A 23,713-nucleotide genomic window follows, 5' to 3' on the forward strand; every position below is an offset into this window, starting at 1 on the left:
AACCTCCTAACCTAACCATAACTGCAATCTAACTCTAGTTCTAACAAACTAACTATCAAAATAACAACTTGCAACCTTTAGCTGAGCTGGACTACAAACTTCTATCTTGTATCAACTATAAGCTGTTGCAGAGCTTTAGTGCTGCTGGTGCAGCTGTTGCAGAGTCAGCTTGAGCCTCATCCTGAGCATTATGCTTAACATATCATTATATCCCCACTTTACAAAAGTAATAAAATTAATTTTTATACATTAAGGATTTTTGCATAAATTTATAGATTAAATGGCAACCAACTAATTTTACCATACTCCTATACAAACAAATACAATTTATTTTTATATTTTAATGATACTAATAATCCCCTCATTCAATCTTATCGTACTAATAACCCATCCAATCCAGCAAACAAACTTGGTTACTTTAGGGGAGGTGTTTCAGTGGTTCTTTCTCTGACAGAATAAGAAGTACCAACTTTTCTTTGCTTTCAAACATAACAACAATAAATTCAGTATCATATATATACACCATTTCATGGTGCTGGATTCATCAGAAAATCATGGCAAATTGGCTTATTATTTTCTTCACCTCCATTGTGTGGTGGTGTTGCTTTGGCAACACCCCTGCCACTTGCTTGCAAAATGAGACAGATAGATCAGCCTTGCTTGCTTTCAAGGCTGCCATTGATCAAGACCCATTTGGGGCATTGAGATCCTGGAATGATTCGGTGCACTACTGTGATTGGAATGGCATCTTATGTAGTCATCGACATCCCAATAGAGTCGTGAAATTGAGACTAAGGTCGCAAGGCCTGGTGGGATCACTCTCACCTCATATTGGAAACCTCTCCTTCCTCAAAAGCCTCGTTCTTCAAAACAATAGCTTCCATGGCCTAATCCCACAGGAGATTGGTCGCTTGTTTCGAATTCGAAATATTTCACTCAGCAACAATTCATTTCATGGTGAAGTACCCACCAACTTTTCCCAATGCTCAAATCTTGAAATGCTTGACTTGATCGACAATAACCTAACCGGAAACATCCCAGCCGAGTTAGGATCTTTGTGGAAGCTTACACTTTTAGGCTTAAGTATTAACAAGATTTCAGGAACCATCCCTCCTTTTCTTGGCAATCTTTCCTCTCTTACCCTACTTTCCTTAGGACAATGTGCTTTGCGTGGAGAGATTCCAAAGGAAATGGGCCAACTTAAGGCCTTGATATTGTTTTATATCTCTGAAAATAATATAGCTGGCGAGGTTCCTTCAAGCATTTACAACATCTCCACTCTGTCTTGGTTTGAAATTTTTGATAACCAACTTCGTGGAAGCATTCCTCCTGATATAGGCTTAACCCTACCCAATCTCAAGCTTCTTTTTCTTACTGAAAATAAGTTCACAGGACCACTTCCTATTTCATTGTCAAATGCTTCCAAACTTCAACAAATAGGCTTTGATTATAACAACTTTGTGGGGCCAATGCCAAGAGATCTTGAAAGACTTTTAAGTCTACGAAAGTTTAGCGTTGGTGAAAATTTGTTGCAGGATGACCTCAGTTTTATTTCATCACTAACGAATTGCACGAGTTTACAAGGGTTTAGCGTTCGCGGCAATTTTCTCAGAGGTCCGATGCCCGAGTCCATAGCTAATCTCTCTTCCGAGGTTAGCATAATTAGTATGGAGGACAATGAAATATATGGAAGCCTACCATCAGGTATTGGGAACCTCCTCAATCTCAGTATCTTTGATATGGCAACGAATCATCTTAGTGGCCCTATTCCTACCACCATTGGGAAACTTCATAATTTGCACCGACTTTACTTAGGCGTAAACTATTTCACACAACTACCATCTTCAATAGGTAACTTGACTTTGCTAAATGATCTCTACTTGGTGCAAAACAAAATCCATGGAAGCATACCTTCGAGTCTCGGCAACTGTCAGAACTTGTTGGATTTAAATCTTGCTCATAATAATTTCCATGGCTCAATACCCCCTGAAATTATGAGTCTCTCTTCCATTTCAATTTCCTTCAACTTATCTTACAATGCGTTGACTGGTTCTCTTCCATTAGCAGTTGGGTCTTTGAAAAATCTTGCAACATTAGATGTGTCCAATAATAGATTATTAGGATCTATTCCGAACTCTCTAAGCAATTGTTTGAGCTTGGACTGGCTTCATTTGGAAGGTAATTCATTTGAAGGCGAGATACCTCAAAGTTTGAGAGAGTTAAGGGGTTTACGAGAGTTGGACCTTTCACGCAACAATTTATCGGGGTTGATCCCAAGTTATCTAATTGAGCTCCACTTAGAAAAGTTGAATATATCTTTTAACAAGCTACATGGGCGAGTTCCAATGGAAGGAATTTTTCAAAATGAAAGTGCTATTTCGGTAGTTGGTAATAATGATCTATGTGGTGGCATTCCATACTTGCGTCTTCCTCTCTGCCCATCCTCAAAGTCCAACAAGAATAAGCTCTCTCACAAGATGAAAGTGATACTCACTGTTGTGGTTGTTCTTGTGTTATGTTCAGTTTTGTTGGTTTGCTTATTCATATTCCTTCATTGGCGACGTGTTTCAAGAAAGAAGGCCTTTTCGGTGCCATCACTCAAGCACCATCTGTTACGGGTTTCTTATGCGGGGCTTTTGAAAGCTACTGATGGATTCTCAGAGGACAACTTAATTGGTGTTGGAAACTATGGTTCTGTTTACAAAGGAATTCTTGATCAGGTTCAGACAACAGTGGCAGTGAAAGTACTCAATCTCCAACTCAGAGGAGCTTCTAAAAGTTTTATGTCAGAATGCAAAGCACTAAGAACCATAAGACACAGAAATCTCTTGAAAATTTTGAGCGCTTGTTCTAGTGTGGATTTCCAAGGTAATGAATTTAAGGCTTTGGTATATGAGTTTATGGCCAATGGAAGCTTAGAGAAATGGTTGCATCATGATGGAATCGAAAATAATGGACAAGAAGAAGAATCCAGAAATCTAAAGTTGATTCAAAGGCTAAACATTGCCGTAGATGTTGCTTCTGCAATTGAGTATCTTCACTGTCATTGTGACTCAACAATTATTCATGGTGATCTAAAGCCGAGTAATGTTCTTTTGGATGATGAGATGATCGCTCATGTTGGAGACTTTGGGTTAGCCAAAATTATCTCCACTATTTCAAATGAGGTGGTACAACATCAGAGCAATTCAACTGCAGTAAGGGGAACTATAGGCTATGTTGCTCCAGGTATGGGTTCTTTATAATCCCTATAATCATGCAACCACAAACGCATGAGAAGAAATTAACATTACCCTTCCTACATATGCTTACTATAAAGACGTACATTTCTTTTGATATCCTATTTTAAGAGCTCTTTGACACACATGCCAATGACTGCCCCCTGATATGTTGTATAGTTTTGTCATTATAGCCGTTCTTGGGTGTGTTCTTGCCTGGCTTGAATGGATTTTCGAACTAGAATTACTTTTGAACTGTATTTTTGTTAGTTAGTAGTTACCATCAAAATGCCTTGGATTATGACCAAATCAACTCTGAGTTCAATCTAAATGCAACCATTTTGATCGTATGGAAATTTAATTGTGCTTGATGTCATTAGCCGGACCGAACATGTCCATAAACCTGAACTTATTTTCCTTTTTATTTATTTATCTAGTTAGGATTCTAGTGTTTAATTTTAAGCACATCGAGACCCACTGATTTTGCCAATGTGAAGAATCCAATATTTATATCTTATAGCATTTATTAGTTGTAACATATTCCAAAAGCTTACTAAGATTGTCTGAATTCTAGAAACTATGTAATAAAGAATTATTTTTACTGGTTAGATTCATATAAGTTATATGGCATATTTAGAAAAAGATGAAAATAATGGAACAAACAATCAATTCCTAAGGGAATGAGGATGACTTGGTGTATTGTTTAGTCAGAGAGATTTAGGCCTCGTTTGGGAACTCTCATTTTTAGTCAAAAAGTTACTAAATTAGCTAAAAAGTCAAAAAGCCAACAACCCACATCAAAAAGTCAAAGATTCTCTTTTCTCTCTACTTTTTGCACATCTTTTCGTAAAAAGCCAAAAAGTCATCGCAAACATACTAGTTTTTATTAACTTATGTTTTAGCCAAATAGTCAAAAAGTTACTAAATTAGCCTGTTCCCAAACGATGCCTTATCGACATTGGTATATATATATTCAAAATGCTGGTAATAAGCCAGAAAAATAATTTCTCACATCCATAAAATGGCTGGGTGGGGACTGTAGATCCTGAGTAAGGATCCTCTAGAGTTTTTTTTTCCTAAAGTTTTCTAGAGTGGTGCATTGTGTGGTTGAGATTTAATGACAAGTCACATCAATTTTTTAGCATTAAATCTCAACCACACAATACACCACTTTAGGAAACTTTAGTAAAAAATACTCTAGAGGATCCTTGGTGGTAGATCCTACCCACCCCCCTTCCCTCACAAAAAGAAAAAAATTGAAATATTGTTTTTTTGTTTTTTATTCAAAAAAAAAAAAAAAAAAAAAAAAAAAAAAAGTTGAAATATTGTTGATTCATCTTCTTGTAACCTTGTTATATTGGCATTTGCCTATATATCCCAAGACTAAAGTTGATCCGACTTGAACAACCTTTTTTCTAAGTACAACTGCCAGTATAGCACACTAGTTTTTCTAGGCCGTTTAATGTTTGACAAAAAATATTCAAATCATTCATTGAATTTGCCGAGACAATGATGGAAACTCTCCGTAAACCATCACAAACTCTCTGTGACACCATCGTTTTTGGAAACTTACAAATTTGATTACGAAAGAAATATCCATGCTTGACTCATTTTGTTTGATTCAGTCACAAGACAATTTATTTTTTTCAGTAGAACATATTACATTCAGTTTTGATTTCATGTTCTGGGTTCCCAATCTCACACATGTACAAACACAAAAAATTGAAAAATTGTTATTGACATATGTGAAAAGGCAATATTATGCCCTCAACAAGATTGTTTCTTCCAACTACAGTTGGGTTATATTTTAAAAATTATTTTACTATTACAACTATGTGAATTAATCAGACTCTCAATTTGCAAATTGTTGGGTACTAACACTAAAATCAATTTGCAGAGTATGCCATGGGCAACAGGGCTTCCACAATAGCCGATGTGTATAGCTATGGGATTCTTCTCTTGGAGATGTTTACAGGTAAAAGACCAACTGATAACGTATTTAAGGATGATCTAAATCTTCATATCTTGGTTGAGAGTGCTTTGCCCGACCAAGTGCTGGAGATTGTGGATCCCTGCATTCTTTCAGAACCCGAGCCAAGAAGTTGGCTTAAAGACACTCTGGTTTCTGTCTTGAGAATTGGAGTTGCATGTTCAATGGAATCACCAAGGGATCGAATGCAGATTCAAGATGTAGTTAACGCATTATGTAAGATAAATGAAGTTTGTGAAAATAATGGGTTGAGACAAGACTAGGAAAATCTTATCAAACATGAAATCCAAAGGTGTGTCTCCCAACAACTCTCTTCCATATATGTGTGCATGACAAAATGGATTTTTACCCTTTCCCAAAATCTAAGTTCGATTTCTCATAATTTTCTGTGGGTTTCAATTTTGTTTGCGTAGGAAATACAAGCAAATCAAATCATGCTTATGACTACCCTATTTTCTCTGAGGATGCTTAGGGGCTACAATCTATATGTTGGTGCGATCCTTACGTTGTCTTCATCAGTTGTGCGTTCAATAAATAACTTTGATTTTACTTCTTATGTGGAGTTGTAACTTTTCCTTTCTTATCTTGTTTATGATCTTTCGGGTGTAATGTTAGCACTTCACTAAATTACTTGTCATCATTTCATTAGTATATTTGTAAGTTTCATTTGTGGTTCTTGAAATTCAAATAAGCTAGAGATAAAGCTTCTCTGCTTGTCCGATTTTAGTGTAAGTTTCTTTTGTGACAGTGGTTGTGTTTGGGGTTTTCATGGCTATAAGTGCAAAAGGTGTTGGCACCTCATATCACCCTTCTTGTTCCATCACCCTTCATGGTTGCTAGTAGGCTTTATTTCTAGATAAAATATTATTGTAATTTTGATCAAAGTAAAATTTGGGTTCTCTTTCAAATCGTGGCTTAAAGCCACTACCTGAGTGACGTAGGCCTTGGGTCGGCCCGAGAGGCAGGAGGGGGCATTAGTAATGGTTCGCTTTAATGGTGTGTGGGTGCAAAAGGGTTTGACTTAAAAATGAGTGTAATAGTCTTATCGTATAATTATTAAGATGTAATATTATCATTTAATAATAAATTATGACATGGTATGATAAATACTATTTAAATGTAATTATTAGATTCAATATAATTTAATAACTATCACATCTAATACATAATATTTATTACATTTACATATGATGATTTATTATATTAAATAATAATATTATACATTTAATCATAACGTGATATTAACGTTATACTAAATTATTAGGGGTTTGGTCTTAGTCCACTTGAATTGTGTGTGAGACAAAGAACGTAAGCATCGTCACCTTAATTGTCTTAAAATAAGTTTCTATTCATCAATTGAGGGCCTTTTGCAAACGCTACCAATTTCACACATTTTTTCTTACTGAAATATGACTATGTTGAATTTTAAATGACCTTGAATCTCCCTAGATTGAAGAGGCTAGTGCTTTTCTTTTTTGAATTAGGACCTTAAATTTGCATGGACTAGTGTTTGGGTGTCATGACAACTAAAAGTTTTTACATTTTGTTGGACCTTTGGAAATTTTATGCTTTTAACTAATAACCCGAAAGCTGCACTGTTGACTTGAAATTTGGCACTGAAAGAAAACTGTGCCTCAAAAAATCACTACAAGAAGTTTAAAATATATGCAAGTAATAAAAGAAAACTTATGGAGTATATAGAAGTGTTTGCTTGATTTTGTACAGAGTGAAAAATCAAGTTGTCAATTGATTTTACTTCATTGCCTTATAAGGATCCCTGAAATGGGGCTAATTTCTATTCTAAAAAATTAAAATTATGGGCAAGAGTAGTATTACATGATGAAAAATGTTAGTATTTAGAGGTTCAAAAAACAGTGTCCAATTCAGCTTAAATTTGACGTAGCAGCTCAAGATGCAGGGGGCATTGGGTATTGATAAAATTTATGCTAGGATCTGCTAAATATTAATGAGATCACTTGTCACTAAATTTTTTTTTTTTTTTTTTATCAGCGAAAGTCAATAATTAGTTATTATATTAGCAACTTGGGAGAGTTGAACCCCCAATATCAATATAAGTCTCTCTCTGACTATAGACTTTCCCTTTTACTAATCAAATAAAAGTGAGGAAGATGTAGTATCATTGATTTATTTGACAAATAGTGTGGTGGGTCAATTTTATTGATGGCCCAAGTCATTGTTTGGTTGTATTCACTGAGAAAAGGAATACAGTGAAATCTATACTTTTTATACAAAATGATTTGGTTGCCAAATTATTCTTTCATTTTCAAACAAAATACCTATTACTTAGGCTCATAGTTTCAAAAAATACTCTTGAGACATCATTTTGTTTGTGTACCATTTTACCTAAGCACCTTGTCTTTCTTTTTCAGCATGTTAGGCAATCAAACATGAAAAAAGAATATGGACAGTATGATATAATAGTTATTTGAATCATGGAGTTCAAAGTGTACCATTTACAGTTCATCCATGACTAATTCATTGAATAATTCATCAATACTATTTATAGACATCAATAACAAAAACAGGAAAAACTACTTCATTAATGATAATAGTTTATACTACTTCAAGCGTGGTTTTGGTTGATTATAATTTGTACCTTTGAATGAGGTCACAAAATTTGGAAGTTATAAGCCTTCAAACTTCGAGAAGACATTTGAAGGATCACAAACTGCATCTATTAACTAACCATGCAAGCAGCATAATCTTATTATTAAACCCACAAATTGAACACCCAATTATCAATGTTCAAAACATAAGTTCAGATTGTGTATGTGGCTCAAACAAAAAGAAACTAAACCTTTGTAGGAGCTTCAGAAATTTAAAATTGATTACAACAATAAAAAATTGAACTAAACACCAATAAGTCCAAAACATTTTCCAAAAAATGTTTAGTAAAAAAATCAGAAAAAAAAAAGACAATAAAAAATCAGAAAATACAAAAAACGTTTTCCAAAAAATATTTTCGTCCAAAACAAGCGGAGCGTAAATTTAATTTTAAATATACGATTTTACCATTTAGTAAAAAAAAAAAAAAAAAAAAATTGTAGTTATCTATACCATATATAAATTTTTTCCGCCTTAATTATCTTATAACATGACATCTTTAGTCAGCTTTTTTTGCCTTTGGTTACAGCCACTTAATAATTGGTAATTGCAAAAAATGATGAACTATGTTGCTGTATTGTTAGTAGGATTCAAAACTCCAAAATATTGACTACAACAATAAAACTTGAACTAAACCACCACTTAGTCCCAACTTATGTATGACAATGTTTGAGCTTCACATGCCTGTTTGGTTGCAAAAAAGAAATAATTTCATTTTGAATTAATTACTTTAATAAATTTTAATTCATAAACTATGATTTCACCCTCTCTTTTTTTTCAAAGTCATAGTAGTAGAAACTGCATTTTTATACGTTAACAAACGATCGTTATTGTTTTTCTCGCACAGACATACCGTCAAACACTCGGTGTGCAATGTTAATGCAAGACATAACAAGTGGATTGTTCTCTCATGGCCATACTCTCTCATACATAACAAAAAGCAGTTGCCTACTTTCTTACAGGCCACAGGCACACATTCTCCCTAAACAACCATTAGGAGAAAGATCAGAAAAGCATGAAGCAGAGCATCAAAAAACACCTCACACATCAAAACTGGGCATTAATTGGAAAAAAAAAAATTAGAAACAAAATAGAGAGCATAAATTTGAACTGTATATGGCGATTTCGAGATGTTTTGCCCCAATATCAAATAACACGAAACAAAACAGAGACAATGAGAGAAGACATTGAACCGTAGATGCGATTTCAGATGTTCTCCAATGGTTTATCCAGGCTTTGTACGGCAACGGGAGGTTAGGATTCGGGAAACCGTAGATGCGATTTCAGATGCTCTCCAATATTGAAATTTTTTTAGTGTTTATTTTATCAAATAATTTTTTGAATTTTTTTTTAAAATGTAATTCTGAAAACTCAGCCATACAGTTTGCCAAAAAAATCTTTAAAAAATTGGCAAGTAACAAAAAAAGTTTGGATTGATTAAATTTTCATTGCCAAAACATGACACTGCCCCTTTGTTTGTCGATTAGGTTAGATATAATTATTAGTGTAAGTATTATTGGTGCGGAAATATTAATGAGAATAGAAGATAAATTGTGTTTATTTGTGTATAATGTATAGTACAATAATGTTTAGGAGTTTTGATTTGAAAGTTTTAATAATGTAGAGAGTGCTCATGTGATGTGGGACCACACTCTTCTCTCTATCTCTCTCTTCTCTCTCTTTCATCTCATTAGAACTTCTATTAGAACTATTATTTTAGAGTCATGTACCACTATTCATATATAATATTAGTTGGTTGGGATAAAATATAAGAAATTACGTAAAAAAATCTCATTATATAAAATAAAACTTTGTTATTTTTGTAAAATGAAGGGCGAAGTTGTATTTTCTCCTCCAATCGTCTAATCCCATAGGATTAGAATACCAATCACACCTCTCCCATGGGTTTGCTAGTCCCCTCATTGTAGGGTATTAGTAGTCTCAACTGACCCTCTGTCCTAAAACTGTCATTCCAAACAAACACAATATTTATAGAACTCATGGGATTGTTAATCCAGTTTCATTGAGATTGGACTAAAACAAACAAGCCCTAAAAATATAGTTTTCTTGTAGTGTATGAAATGGAGCATGTTTCAAATCGTTGTACTTAAGAATTTCTAAATAGAAGTATGCGCTAACTTTAATATATTAGCCTGGTAACATTTTACCTTATATAAAAAAAAAGATTAAAACTATCATTTTTCCCATGATAATTATATTTATTTGCACATCCCAGTCTATTATATGTACCTCAGTGCCATTACCCAAAAAATGAAATACGTAGTGCTTATGTGAGTAAGTGAGAATAGGGCCATATTAGTTTTAGTCCAGCTATATAAAGTTTTGTATCACTTGTGTGTACAAGTTATGTCATACAAATAAATGTTTTATACAAAGTAATGTGATTCATTGTAATCTTCTCATTTTCAAACAAAATACCAAACTTGGGCTCATAATTTTTAAATTTCAATTAACTCATCATAATGGATGCAATTTTTGTATGAAAATGTAGTTTTATGTACACAATTTTTCCTTTCCTTTACTTCATAGACCGATAGAGCAATAGGTCTAGCATGTCGTCTACACAACTGTTATGGTTCAAATGTTTTGGAGGTCTTTTAGATATGGCTATGTTTCAACAAACTTTTTAATGGTTCAAGTAAAGGATGATGGACCTTAAAATTACATTTTTTAATAAAATGATTGCACTTTAAAATTATTTGGCAAAAAATATAGCACTTTTGAAATTGCAAATTTAAGTTACAATTTTAAATGGCATGTTCAATATCCAATTTTGAAATGGAATCATGACTTCAACATATGATAGAGCAAAGCTGAAATCGGTAGTATTACTTGTTAAGAAAAGCTGAAATCAGAAGTATAACTTGTTATTTTAGTAAAAGAAACAAACACCTTATAAACGCTACATAAGTGCAATAGTCAATCACTTATTATTTTGTTTGGAAATGACACGCTCACTCATGGTATTAAAAATTGATGTTTTGGACGCCTCACTAATACCACACAATTGCAACAATGAATCTCTCAATGCTCCGCTTGGATACGTTACACTCTCCCATAATATTCAAAGTTGGGCTTTGGCATCATTAGTGATAATAGCAATGCTGTAGATTGAGAGAGAGAGAGGGTGTGTGTGTGGGGGGGGGGGGGAAGGTGCCCCTCATCACTTTCATTTGTCTGTATCAACGATCTTCCATTTGAAAAAGTCTAAGAACACATAAATGAATCACAAAATCAGGTATACTTTTCACCTTCTTCCATGACATATCTCTCTCTCTCTCTCTCTCTCTCAGAGTGGAAACAATTACAAGTTAGGAAGGGGACTAGTGGTAGCGGCGATAGCGAGTTGGGCGAGGGTTGGGTTTGGAATTTAAAATAGAAAAAATTACTAATAAGTCCTATTAACTAGATCTATTTATTCATAAGTCGTGAGTTATTTTTTTTTTTTTTTACATATTTGCCCATCATTTTGATAAGGAATAATTTTGAAACATTTTAGATGTGTTTTGTGTTTGTGGAATGATAATTTGTGGTTAGTAATAATAATGATAAATTTATCAAAATAATTAGGAGTGTAAAAATGGCTCGTGGCTCGAAGCCCGCCCGCAGCCCGGGATGGGCCCAGCCTATTTAGGCCCATTTGAGCCTGAGCCAGAGCCCCTGGGCCATCATTTTGAAGTCTGGCCTTGCCTGTGGCCTAGCCCATCGGTCTACTTAAGGCTCATTTAAGGCCCAGCCCGAGGCTCAATTTATTTTTTAGTGGAAAATAATAAAATTTTAGTTGAAAAAATTTTAAAAATTAAAAAAAATGGTCAAGCCCGTCCAAACCCGATGCTAGGCCCAGTCCCACCGGGTCGGTCCGAATACCCTTGGGCCTAATTTTTTGGCCTGTGGGTCGGCCCGGCCCGGCCTAGCCAGAATTTTGGCGGGAGGCCGTAAGGCCCGAGTGGATCGGGCCTGGTCGGGCCAGATTTACACCCCTAAAAATAATAAATAATTGAGACATTTTGTCTTTTAATTATGAGTTTTGATTTATTTTTAGTTTATTAGTGTTTCGTTTGTATTGTATGGACCAACTCAAACTGTCGCCCAGTTCTCTTTGCGTTGATCCTTTCCTTGATCTCTTCACTTTTCTTTTTCCAGTCATCTGTTGTAGGTGCATACCATAGTCTGAATACATACAGGTTATGAGGTACTTCACCGACTATAGCAATACCTTTCCTGCCATTTTGTCCTAATCCCATCCCAAGAATGTGACCCAATTTACTCATGAAGTAGATTGATTGGGCACTGACGTATGCACCTTCATCTTCTGCCGTGAGTGTTTGAACTAGCTAGGCCTCTGCCAACGTAAAACCTGAGAGGAACATATCCTCCTCCAAATAGGAGGAGGATGAATAGATGAATTTCCAAAGTCAATGGCAATTGAGGGTCTCGTAAGCTAAGAGTAAAATTTGGAAAACAATTAAAATGAACAGGTCCTTGATGAAGGCCTGATTCTATCATTCCTATAATATTATCATGATAATTAATAAAGCGAGCATCTCTTAAGCAAATTAAAACATATGAGTTTTTTCCTTGTTGGGTTAGAGGATTAATTCCAACTTGGATTAGTCCTAAATGAATAAAATTATGACTAGTGGATATATGACGTCTAATATTATCAGCAGAAAGGAGGTGACAGGTTTCTCTAAGTTTAGGTAAAACATAAACTTGTTCGAGAGTTTTTACATGGAGATTAACTTTAAAAGATGACCCTGTAAGAAAGTTGTTTTTATTAATTTCTTTAATAGGCATTTTTGGGATATTCCAACTTGAATCAATTTTTTCATCATTCTGTAATTCAATTTCTTCCTCATTAATGACTGAGTTAGCATCTGGGATGGGGCTAAAATTGTAGATGAAGATCTAGAACTAACTAAAGAGTTACTTCTGAATAAGCGATTTATTGTCTTGAGACTGAACAAAAAGTTCAAATTATGCTAAATTCTTGGACAACTTATCATGTTTTCATATACTAGGTGTTCACTCATACCCTTTCCGGAGAACCCCAAATCCATTTTCTACCTAAACCTAAGGACTGATTAATAGCATAAATATTAAATAATATTAAAAAATAATATATTAAATAATATTATTTAATATATTATTTATACATTAAATAATATATAAATATATAAATAATAGTATAAATACATTATTTTATATATTAAATAATATTAAAAAAATCTTATCAAGTCGAGTCGAGCTCGAGTTTCATTAATATTAACGAACCAAGCTGAATAGTTCGAGCTCAATAAATGAGCTCGATGAGCAAACAAGCTGAGCTCGAGCTCAGCAAAACTCGGCTCGGCTCAGCTCATTTGTAGCCTATTCATACTATTTCTAATTTGTGTAATAAAAAAAGATGACTACTGAAGAGAATGCTTCAGGTACTAGCAATGTCAATTTTATTGGAATTTTTTTCTCAATTGTTTTGTACTCTGATCTATCAATCTCAATTTTAATCTCTTTGCATATTTTGTTTTGGAATTGATTTAGGGAATTGTATTTACTTTAATTTTTTTGGGGATATTTTTTTACTGATGCTTATTTTAGGACTTATTTCTCCTTTGGGTTGATATTTGTAATTTTATTTTGACATAGCAGTTTAAACTAGTGAGATTTTTTTAGGAGGGTAGCACATGATCGAATTCGAAGTAGGAAAAGCCAACCTAATTAAGTTTTCTACCATTGTGTGATACTAGTCCTCCTCCTTTTTTTTTTTTTTCGCGCTTGTAGGTATTATAAAAAAAAAATTATATTATGTTACTTGATTGTTTTTTTTATTATATGAGATGTCAAAAAAAAAAAATGAAAATACTAGAATTATGTTAGAAAGTAAAAAAAATAAAATAATAACTAATGTAAATATTAAAAATACAGAATAAAAAAATGTATAAAACTTAATAATATATATAACTCTAATAAAAAAAATGAGTATCTCATTAGGTTTAATTTAATCCATAAAATTAAAATTTATATGCAGGATGCGATTTTAATTTTTTAAATAAATCCAAGCTGTAACACTTGATTGATTAAAACTTATTTTGGAAATTGGTTAAAAATTTATTTTTTAATTTTTTTAATTTTTTTTTAAATTATATAAAAAAAAATTAAAAAAATAGTGTAAAATCAAAAAAATGACTTTTAGCCACCTTCGGCCTAATAACAAATCCAACGCCGGTGTTGTACAAGTCTGCTTCTCCGTTGTCTTTACGTAAACGAATCGAATCGAATCGAAAAACGATCGCTTTGGAAGACATTCCTTGTGGAATAGAGGAAACCCAAACTTTCTCTCTTCTCTGTCGTGTTCGACTCAAAAACCCTAAACACCCCTCCTTCATTTTCAATTGAATATTGACAGTATTGACAATCACTCAATTCTTCTCTCTCTCTATTGATTTTGACAGCTTTTGGATCAATCAGACACAGTCTGCGTAGCCCAATTCTTGAATTCGATTTCCTTTCTGTTTCGTCTTTGGTAATTGTTTCTATTCTACAAAGAAACTCTTTCACGTTTTGGGCTTCTTGGGGTTGTTGTAATGTTGATTCGTTGTTTGAAATTCGCAGAGACCAATCGGAGTAGCGCGAGTCTTGCCATGGCCAAAAGCTCCTTCAAGCTCGAACACCCCCTTGGTATCTTCTTTTTTCTCTTTTCTATCTACCCATCTTCTTGAAAATACCCATATCTCTGTTTGTGGTTTACTTTCGTGGAAAAGTTTTTTAAAAAAAAAAAAAAATTTAAAGAGGCGGGGGGTGTTTGGGGTTTGTTTTGATTGTCTGCTTCTTTAGCTTATTCTGGATAATAGTTGTGATATATATCGATGATTTTGGTAGAAGGATCCTTATGATTTCTTGTGATGCTATTATGACTTGTATGTTGGAATTGTATTTCTGGTAAATTTGTTACTCTTCATGGGATTTATCTGGTTTTTTTGGTCTGGGGGGTGCTAATTGATTCATCAAGGTTACACTTTGTTGGAGGACACTGAATGTCATCATGAGATTTTATTTTGTATGGTTTTATATTCTAGAATTGTGGCAGTCTCTTGCACACCGTTTTAAATAGTGGTGTCAGGAGACAAATCGGTATGAATCACGGTGTAGTGATATTGGGATTGTTGGGTGACATCTATCAGGAATTGGGTGACATGTTTGTAAAATTTTCAAAATTATTTACTACTCCTCTCAAACTTTATACATAAATTTAATTTGTTATGTTTTAATCAGTATATGGAAATGTAGAATCAGTTTTTACTTATTGGATTTATAAAAGAAAATTACAAGCCAAATCAATTTATCACGCGTTAATATATGTGGTGGTGAGCTAAGAAGCACGGACACTTCTAAGAAGCACGAACACCGATACTCTTTGGACACTCTCAGGATACGTGTCCGACACTCTTCAAAACGTGTCCTATTTTTTAAATTTTTTTAAAGACTTAAACACTCTTTGGACACTTGAAGGACATACGTGTCCATCGTTTAAATACAAGTGTCTAACGATTAGACATATGTGAAATTAATTATAAGTTTGAACAAAACAACTTAAGATACAATAATAAAACAAAAACTATATAAATTTATAGGAATTAGTATCATATTGTATTTTTTATTATCTTTTTAATGATATATTCATATATATAACATATAATAAATATATAAAATTACATATTTCATGCGTGTCCCTCACGTGTCGTGTCCTACATTTTTTGAAAATTAACGTGTCAGCGTGTCCGTGTCGTACTCGTGTCGTGTCACGTGTCCGTGTCCATGCTTCTTAGGTGGTGAGTTTAATGAATACAATTTAGTCAAATGAATCCAACATTGCCGGCATAAAAAGCCATATGGAATTCGTCAAACTATAAAAGCAAGCTTTATGCATTGTTTTGAAAGGCAATGCTTTGAATCCCACATTGGTCAGAGAGTGAGCGAGGAGGCATTCCACCATGTACAAAAGAAAGCCTTAGGATTCTTCAACAAATCAATGTTCTTGGTATACTTGTCGATATGTGTGGAACATATGGTGTGCCACTACTCATAGATTTAGCGATAAGGTTTTTTTTTTTTTTTTTTTATCCATGCCATATATTCATAGTTTGTGTGCTAATGGAATTTCAAGAGTTAAATTTTTGGAACACAAAAACTTATTCAAGTGTTGACTGAACTGGATCAGTTTACTAGAGACTTAGTAATTTATCCAGATCAAACCGGTTCGTGAGACAAACCGGTCAGTTCTTACTTAAGGAATTTGTAGTCACACTAGTATACCAGTGAGTATCTAAATTGGGAGGCCAAAAACATAGAAGTGCCCATGTAGACTATGCTTGTAGTGGTCACTTTTGAAGCATCTCCAGAAAGACATTACTGGAGGCTTTGCGTGTCTTGCTGGTAATCTTGATTAGATTGCTAGCATAAAATCTACACGGTACTTTGGGTCTAGCATAAAATCTACACCCAAGAATTTTGACCCTTGCTTCAATTTGTGTTGCACAGACTCTTCTACTTCCCTCAGTGTACCTTGTGTCACTGGATGTGAATGACAAGGGTAATGTGGGATATGTGTCAAACACCCATACCCAATTTAGATACTTGGATTCTCTAATAATATTCAACTTCTTATCCAAAAATATTATATAATATGCAACATATGCAAGTGTTTAATATGTGTCCCCATACTTAAACTTTTTTTTATGCATATCCTAATATCCTAGGATTTAGGCTTAGGAAGATTTGTCTCTTGGACATGCACTTGCAGCCACACCCAATACTTGTATCAAAGTCCATATAACATAAGGATTCAATCCTAATGGGATCGAAAAATTATAATGTGGATCAAACAATGGTAATGACACCCCGTTTTTTGTTTAACCTGTGAAACATGTAATAATGTGCTCCACCAAGAATGAAAAAGAATAGATCATTATATGAAATTTATTGATGTTTACTATCAGTTACATTAATGAATCAAGGGGTATCTACACTGTGGACTTAGAAATTCTAAAAATTATTTTTTAAGAGGCAAATCATGTCACTGCTTCTATTAATTGCACTTTCCTCTATGAGGAAAGCTTTCCTCTCTTCATTCTTTTTTCTTAATTTCTCTTGGTTCAGTATGTTCTTTTGTTTGATTGAAAGGAGTAAAATATTTTGTTCCCTATCCTTATATGTATATTGCCCATTCATTTGTTGTTATTTGTTTTGGTTTACTACATGTCAGAGAGGAGGCAGGCGGAGTCTGCTCGCATCAGAGAGAAGTATCCCGATAGAATACCAGTAAGATGACTTTTTCTTTTTAGTTAAGAGTAGTGAATGCTGCAGGCAATTTATTGCTTTGATGATGTTTTTCTCTTACAATTTATTTTTCCATGTAGGTAATTGTGGAGAAGGCTGAAAGGAGTGACATTCCTGACATTGATAAGAAGAAGTATGTTACATTATTCTTCTTTCGTAACCTCTTTTGTGATCATTACCTGGAAGTAATTGTTATTGTTCATTATTTTTTATTTGTTGTTCAAGTTATTATTCAGCATCTTTCTGTTTTTTGGTCTCCATATACCAATATTGGTTTTGCCTTCTATATATTGATTACTTATTGCAGAAACTTTTGACTCCAGATTATTATATTTTAACATTTACAACTAGGAAGTAGTCGTTCATAGAATTACATTGGTATTCTTTGATTTTTATTTCAAATTCAAATCTATGTCATAGTCGGTGCTACATTCTTGGCTGCATATTATAGCCCTTTCTTCTCTGTCCAGAATTTGATGAATACTGGTAGAATGCTTGTGCTTTATTCAAACATGCGTTGACCATTGCTACAAAACATTGTGTAATTAGCTGCATATTTCTACTTAACGACGATTGTGTCAGTACAAAATAAATCTTGGAAGGTTTCAATAGTGTATTTGTGGAAGTTGCATCTAGTGGGAGAAGATTGGTGTGGCATTATTACTGAATAGTGATGAAGGTCAAACTAGGTGAACTAGTGGTGGGTGGTAGGTGAGGCAGTTGAAGGTGTGAAGCTCTCTCTCTCTCTCTGATGAGGGTTTGAGCTTGTCCAAGTATCCTTGAGATTTTTAAGTTACTGCTCTTATGTGCATGAAACATCATTCATTCTTTCTAGGCAAATGGAAGATGTTAAAAAGCTATTTCTTAACTGATCTGCATTCTGTTTTGTAGAGACAAACATAAATAAAGTGATTCAGGATGAAATTGTTTAGAGGGTTGGTCGATAAATTAGTCTTCTTTCTTCTGTAACATTTTTCGGTGTGTATGAACAACATTTTTTTTTGTTTTGCCATACGATAGGATGTTAGGGGGTTTCTAAGTTAGATTACAATAAAAGGGTCGCAGTTGCTCCATCAACTCGTACGCTGAACCTCTAACCTTCTCACTGTCCCAAGGAACAGCTACATGGACGACTCCACTGGGCCAACTGCCCTGTCCATATGAACAACTGTTACTACATGCTAAATATACATGTTTTTAGATGTTGAAACAGCTATTTATTTTACTGGTAATATTTACCTGATTCAGGATCCCGGAACGCTTGTCCATGCTTGCGATGCAATACTTCTTTAGTATTTGTTTCATCATGTTCACGTGTATTCTTGCTTTTAACAATATGTTGATGGAGAAGAGTTGTTGGTTGAATGATTCAGGCGGTAAATGTACTTGTGCCACTTTTTTGTCATGAATGCAGATATCTTGTCCCTGCTGATTTGACTGTCGGGCAGTTTGTTTACGTTGTTCGGAAGAGGATTAAGCTCAGTGCTGAGAAGGCTATTTTCGTCTTTGTCAAGAACACGCTCCCTCCCACAGGTAAGGGGATTTCTAATCTCTTTGAATATCTTGGTAGTGTTGTCCCTGCTGATTCAAAAGTTGGGAAGCTTGTTCATAAGTTGCTTTTGTAATGTATCTTCTGTTGCTACAGCCGCCTTGATGTCTGCAATTTATGAGGAAAACAAGGATGAAGATGGGTTTCTTTACATGACTTACAGCGGTGAGAACACATTTGGCTCCCTCTAAAAATCCCGAACTGATGACAATTTTTTGTAAATAAAACTCCTCCCAAGTGTAAATTCTCAGCTGTCACTTTTTTAGGCCAACGGTGTCTGACCATTTACCCTACTCTTACTCTGGATGAATGGTGTTAACTTTGATGCCAAATGGATTTGATTATAAGTGGTTTGGTCTTACAGTTTGGATTTGAATGGATGAAATTGCAATTTAAGTAATGTGCCGATTTGTTTTTGTGTTTTACTTGGATGTTGAAGATTTTGTTAGGTAGAATTGATTTTCATTTGTTCTCTGTTGCCTCTGATGTAAAGTTTGTTCTCTGCATATCTGGTAATGATACTGGAATGTGTTCTTTTCTTATTTTTGAAGCAAAAACATTTGATATGTTGTTTTCTGGAGGGAGTATTGGAATATTCTCTCTCCCCAAATCAAGGAAAATATTGACAAGTTGCTGGGTGTAAGTTATTAAAGGGTGACTTCCAATTTTTGGAGAAATTCTGCTTGTTATTGTTTTTGTCTTCTTTGTTTTCATTTTTCGAAAATAGAAACAATGAGAAGTCTAGAAAATACCATCGTTTTCATTTTTGTGCGAAAATAGAATTGTAAATTCAATAACTTCTTATATTTTTTAAAAGGAAAAATATGCAGCGTGCATCTGTGAAAAAGTATCTTGTAAGAAAGTTACGATTTTTTATGATAAAAGTTATGAATGTTTGGTTTTTGTTATGACATTTTGGAGTTACAAAAGATGTGGCATTTTTTGTAGCTTTGTTATGATATTTTGGGTAAAAAAATTATTGTTTATGTTACGAAATGTCGTAAAAAGTTATGAAGGTCCTATGATATGCACTCTTCTAGGAATGCATATTGTAGCCTCTCCCAACAGCAAAATATGTAATTGTACTACACAAGCTTTGTTTGGGATTGACTTTTTAGTTCTTTAGAAAGGTAAAAAAACTAAGTGTTTGAAAATTTGCAACGATTAGTTGCATTTTTATGAGTAAAATTGATGTGACATTTGATTTTCTTTTTGACTATTTTAGTCAAAAAAAAAAAAAATTTACGTTTTTCAATTTCCAAAGGAGGCCATGAGGATAATCTTCTTTTGAGTTTTTAATGTTATCTGATTAAGTTAGTGTTTTTAAATTTCTAACCCCTATTATTTGATTTAGTGTTTTTAAAACACAGTTTGTAAAAAGTTGAACCATTTTTCCTACTCAAAAAATCAAATCTTTGCAAAAACATGTTTGCGATGAGATACATTCATACGCATGGATCATTTGAGGCTGAAGGAATACAAATTTGTCATACAAAAGATACAAAAACATATAAAGAATAGTCCATAAAATACAAAACAACAACTAGCATTATTCATTTGAGGGTGTTTTTTTCTTCTGGCATTGGTTCTTGATCCATTTGATGCCATTGCATGTCCCACTCTTCACCTTTTGTGCCCCTGCCATGGCCACTGCTTTGGCTTTTCCGAGTCCTGCAGAAGAGCCCGTCTTTTTGTCGCTGCCCTTGTCTCCGTTGGCCTTCTTGTTATCTTCTCCTTCCATAGCACCGATGCCTCCTGCTCCCCATTGATCCGCCCAGCTCGGTGCCTCAGTAGCCATGCTTCCTTCCTTCCTGTCTTCACTCTTTATTCAATTGCTGCACTGATATTTGTACAGATAAAATCTTTAGTCTAACGACAAATTTTATAAAACACAAGCAAATTAATTAATCGTTCAATGAAAATTCTGAATTTGCTTTTTTGTTGGCAATCCTAAGATAAATAGGCTTATATGTTTGTTTCTTTCAAATCTCCTTATTGAAAGGGCTGCTTTGGAGAAAATATGATCCAATTGAACAAGAAAACAATCTAATCTCTGTCCAAAATATGATATGATGAACAATATAGAGAAATGCAAGAATCAGCTTAAAGATCATGGAAACATTTGCTATTAAAACATCAAGAACAATCTGTGAGAGAGAGAGAGAGAGAGTACCTGGCTGTGAGTACTCAACTTGACAGATAGCTGTGAATTTGGGTTTGGTGACGGAGAAACTTAAGAAGAAAACATGTTAAAAAGAGAGTAAATAGAAAATAATTTAGAGATGAAAGCTGTTTAATCAAAGGTTGTGGGCATGTGGGATAGGCTGTCCTTTATCCTTGTTTTCCACTTTCTTAAAAGGACATGCCAACTCACTTGTTTACCAACTCCCCAAGCAAAACTTTGTTCCCATTTTTTTTTGTTTCTTTTATTATTTTCAATATATATAAACAAAATACTCTGTTTCTTTAGTAGTTAAACTGCCAATTATGGATCTTCACCTGAAAATGAGTAGCCGTTCCTCAAGCCCGGGGCATCTCGCCCCCCACCGCTTCCAACTAAAACAATCACTTGGCTAGGGTCTGGAATTCGTTGAATTTGGGGTTCCAATTTCGAATTAAAGAACTCTTAAGTCGTTTATCAAAAAATAAAAGGTCTGAACAAAAAAAGAGTTGAGACGTGAGAAAAATGAAGGGAGAGGGTAGATAGTTGTTTTCTAAGGTAGAATGATCTATACCTTTCAAGCTTGAATGGATAATTGTGAATTTTCCAACTAAATTTAGTGAATCCAAATTTGGGATGGTTGATGATATGCTCTTATTCCAAGTAAATTTTTATTTTTATTTTTCAAATGGGTTGGTGAGTATTAGGTTTATTTGATTGATTAATTTTGTTAATTTAATTGACTAATATGCTTTGTGATTGTGAGTATAGGTTCTCATGATATTGACTTTAAATTGCTAATATCATCATCATCATAGTATGTGGATGTAGAACATAATTTTGGTCTTTTCGTTTTTGATGACTCGGAGTTGTTTGGGATGATTCAAATAGGTGTACTTTTTAAATTTTTACAAAAAAAAATGTACAGAAAAGCAGAAAAGTGATGTGACTCAAAAAAAGACAAAAAGATATATAAGTGCATTTTTTAGTGTACGCCAAACAATTAGTATTTTCACAAATTCTTTGTAGGGGTTTATTGAGGTTGAATTTTTGTTTGAATTTCCCTACAATGAGTTTCTTTAACCTAATCGAGTGGTGGAGAGGGATCCCATGACAAGGTAATGGATAATTGAATAAAAAGATCTCCTGTCTTATCCTCTATTCCAATTTTCTCCTATTCTCTTGTCTCAAATAACTTTTCTACCACATACTAGATGTCTCTGGCCTCTTGTAAGATGGAGATGAGCAGAGACGAGAGGATTGGGAATATTTGAATGGGTACCAGTAGGAACCCCTTCAATATACACCCTTGTATATCATATGCACTTTATTATGTATTTTTCTAATACATGTTATGTATTTTTATGACAAATGTTACGTAATCTTTTAGTAAAATTAAAAATGTGTAACATTTACCAAAAAATAAAAATAAAAATGTAATAAGGGTCCTATACTGAAGACATTTCCCCAGTGGGTTGAGTAAATATTAACTACTAGTGTGGAGATATACCGTAGGAAATAACCAACTCAACATGTCCATTCTTCCATTTTTGTGTGCCTTTCACAATTATTTACTTCAATTCAAAAACCAGGCTTAAGTAGTCTTCTTGCTCTTCTTTTCAACACCATATTTACTTGATGATAATTTTGTTTTTTCTTTGAAATGTAGTTGGCACCAATGAGGGATCAATTAAATATAATTGACATTATAGAGTACCAATTTACTACAGAACTAGTTGCATATGATGTGGTTTCAACTATACCATGTTATTTGTCACAAATGTTGGAAAAATGGTTTGTGAAACCATGACGTTAGGCCACCTTTGAGCCTAAATTGAGATGGCCTTCGAACACCAATTGAGATGTGTCCGAGTGGAAACGCATTCTTTGCCAAGTGGTGATTCACTTCGTATATATGGTTGTTCAAACCATTTTCCAAGTGAATGCGAAATTGACTCCGAAAGAGGTTTCGACAACACAGTAGTTGAACGAATTCAAATTGAATTGGTCTCTAGTTTCCTCTAGAAACTCCGAAGTGTTCTAATGGAAATTCAATTTCAATTGTGATTTGGTTTCTCCTCATAGGGGCATCTATCAAATTCTTAATGGAGGTTCACTCGGTGAAGGTCGATTTTGTTGGGAAAAACTACTCACATTACATAATTTCACATTGCATATCGCAAAATTATGAGACGAACAAAACAAACCTTCAATCCCAGGAAAAATAACATGCTGAATAAAATACAGATAAAATATAAAATGGTTAAAGGAAGCAAACCGAAGCCTATGTGATACCACAGTCTCCTTAAAATAGATTCGCCGCCTCACCGTTGGGTGCTGGAGGTACGCCGGCATCTACTTCCCAAGATACGACGGTTTTTACCAGCTACAACAGAAGCACCTTCTGATTAGCTTAGCGAACGGACAACGGCAGCACTCTCTCTCAGGAAGAAAATTATAGGAGAAGTAGACTGACAGTGTATAGATGTCAAGGAAAAATTCTATATCTCTTTTCAAGGAATAGGACCTCCTTTTATACACCATGGGGGAGAGGGGAGGAGCCTCTAGCCATCAAGGCTGACAACTAATGCTAGCAAAACTGCCCAATCAATTTTGTAAAACTGATGAGCCTTAAATGTGTGAGTTATATACACATTTATGAGGCAATTTCTTATTCAACCATTTTTCTCCAACAATCCCCCACATGAATAAAAATTGACCGAATACAGCAAATGCTCAACGTTTATCAACAAAGACTCGGAAAGAGAGAGAGCACATAGACTAACCCTACATCAAAAAAGGTAGCTGTTGGC

At 34.2% G+C, this 23,713-nt stretch overlaps 2 protein-coding genes and 1 long non-coding RNA gene across 5 annotated transcripts; 2 read left to right on the plus strand and 1 right to left on the minus strand.

The window, feature by feature from the left end:
- Positions 1–882: 882 nt before the first annotated feature.
- LOC145798647 (uncharacterized) lies at positions 883–6,154 on the plus strand. The gene is made up of 3 exons (XM_082887031.1): positions 883–3,228; positions 5,116–5,500; positions 5,622–6,154. The coding sequence occupies exons 1-2, from the start codon at positions 999–1,001 to the stop codon at positions 5,469–5,471; spliced, it is 2,586 nt and encodes an 861-aa protein (XP_082743157.1). The 5' UTR covers positions 883–998; the 3' UTR covers positions 5,472–5,500; positions 5,622–6,154.
- A 7,896-nt stretch (positions 6,155–14,050) lies between these two features.
- On the plus strand, positions 14,051–19,139 carry LOC114296482 (autophagy-related protein 8C-like). Of its 3 annotated transcripts, XM_028240779.2 has the most exons (7): positions 14,051–14,205; positions 14,307–14,377; positions 14,467–14,532; positions 17,117–17,172; positions 17,271–17,323; positions 18,605–18,723; positions 18,836–19,139. In XM_028240779.2, exons 3-7 carry the CDS (start codon positions 14,496–14,498, stop codon positions 18,928–18,930), a joined length of 360 nt encoding a protein of 119 aa, XP_028096580.2. In that variant the 5' UTR covers positions 14,051–14,205; positions 14,307–14,377; positions 14,467–14,495; the 3' UTR covers positions 18,931–19,139. The 3 variants fall into 3 exon arrangements, with proteins under 3 accessions (XP_028096580.2, XP_082743163.1, XP_082743161.1); XM_082887037.1 differs by having other exon boundaries at positions 14,151–14,377; positions 14,467–15,215; positions 15,681–17,172; XM_082887035.1 differs by lacking the exons at positions 14,051–14,205; positions 14,307–14,377 and having other exon boundaries at positions 14,439–14,532.
- Positions 19,140–20,200: 1,061 nt separating this feature from the next.
- On the minus strand, positions 20,201–21,052 carry LOC114296486 (uncharacterized). The gene is made up of 2 exons (XR_014339933.1): positions 20,913–21,052; positions 20,201–20,579 (listed from the first exon to the last, which is right to left on the minus strand). It is a non-coding gene; the product is annotated as an uncharacterized LOC114296486 (long non-coding RNA).
- Positions 21,053–23,713: the final 2,661 nt, after the last annotated feature.

The sequence above is a fragment of the Camellia sinensis genome, chromosome 9 (genome assembly GCF_055761805.1).
Source record: "Camellia sinensis isolate YWXY chromosome 9, ASM5576180v1, whole genome shotgun sequence".
Taxonomy (NCBI): domain Eukaryota; kingdom Viridiplantae; phylum Streptophyta; class Magnoliopsida; order Ericales; family Theaceae; genus Camellia; species Camellia sinensis.

Excerpts from the sequence above, each read along its gene's own strand:
- LOC114296482 (XM_082887035.1), top strand. The coding sequence starts at position 14,439 with ATGTTGATTCGTTGTTTGAAATTCGCAGAGACCAATCGGAGTAGCGCG. Across the intron at positions 17,324-18,604 it reads CCTGACATTGATAAGAAGAA|ATATCTTGTCCCTGCTGATT; the intron begins GTATGTTACATT and ends TCATGAATGCAG. Across the intron at positions 18,724-18,835 it reads GAACACGCTCCCTCCCACAG|CCGCCTTGATGTCTGCAATT; the intron begins GTAAGGGGATTT and ends CTGTTGCTACAG.
- LOC145798647 (XM_082887031.1), top strand. The coding sequence starts at position 999 with ATGCTTGACTTGATCGACAATAACCTAACCGGAAACATCCCAGCCGAG. Across the intron at positions 3,229-5,115 it reads TATAGGCTATGTTGCTCCAG|AGTATGCCATGGGCAACAGG; the intron begins GTATGGGTTCTT and ends ATCAATTTGCAG.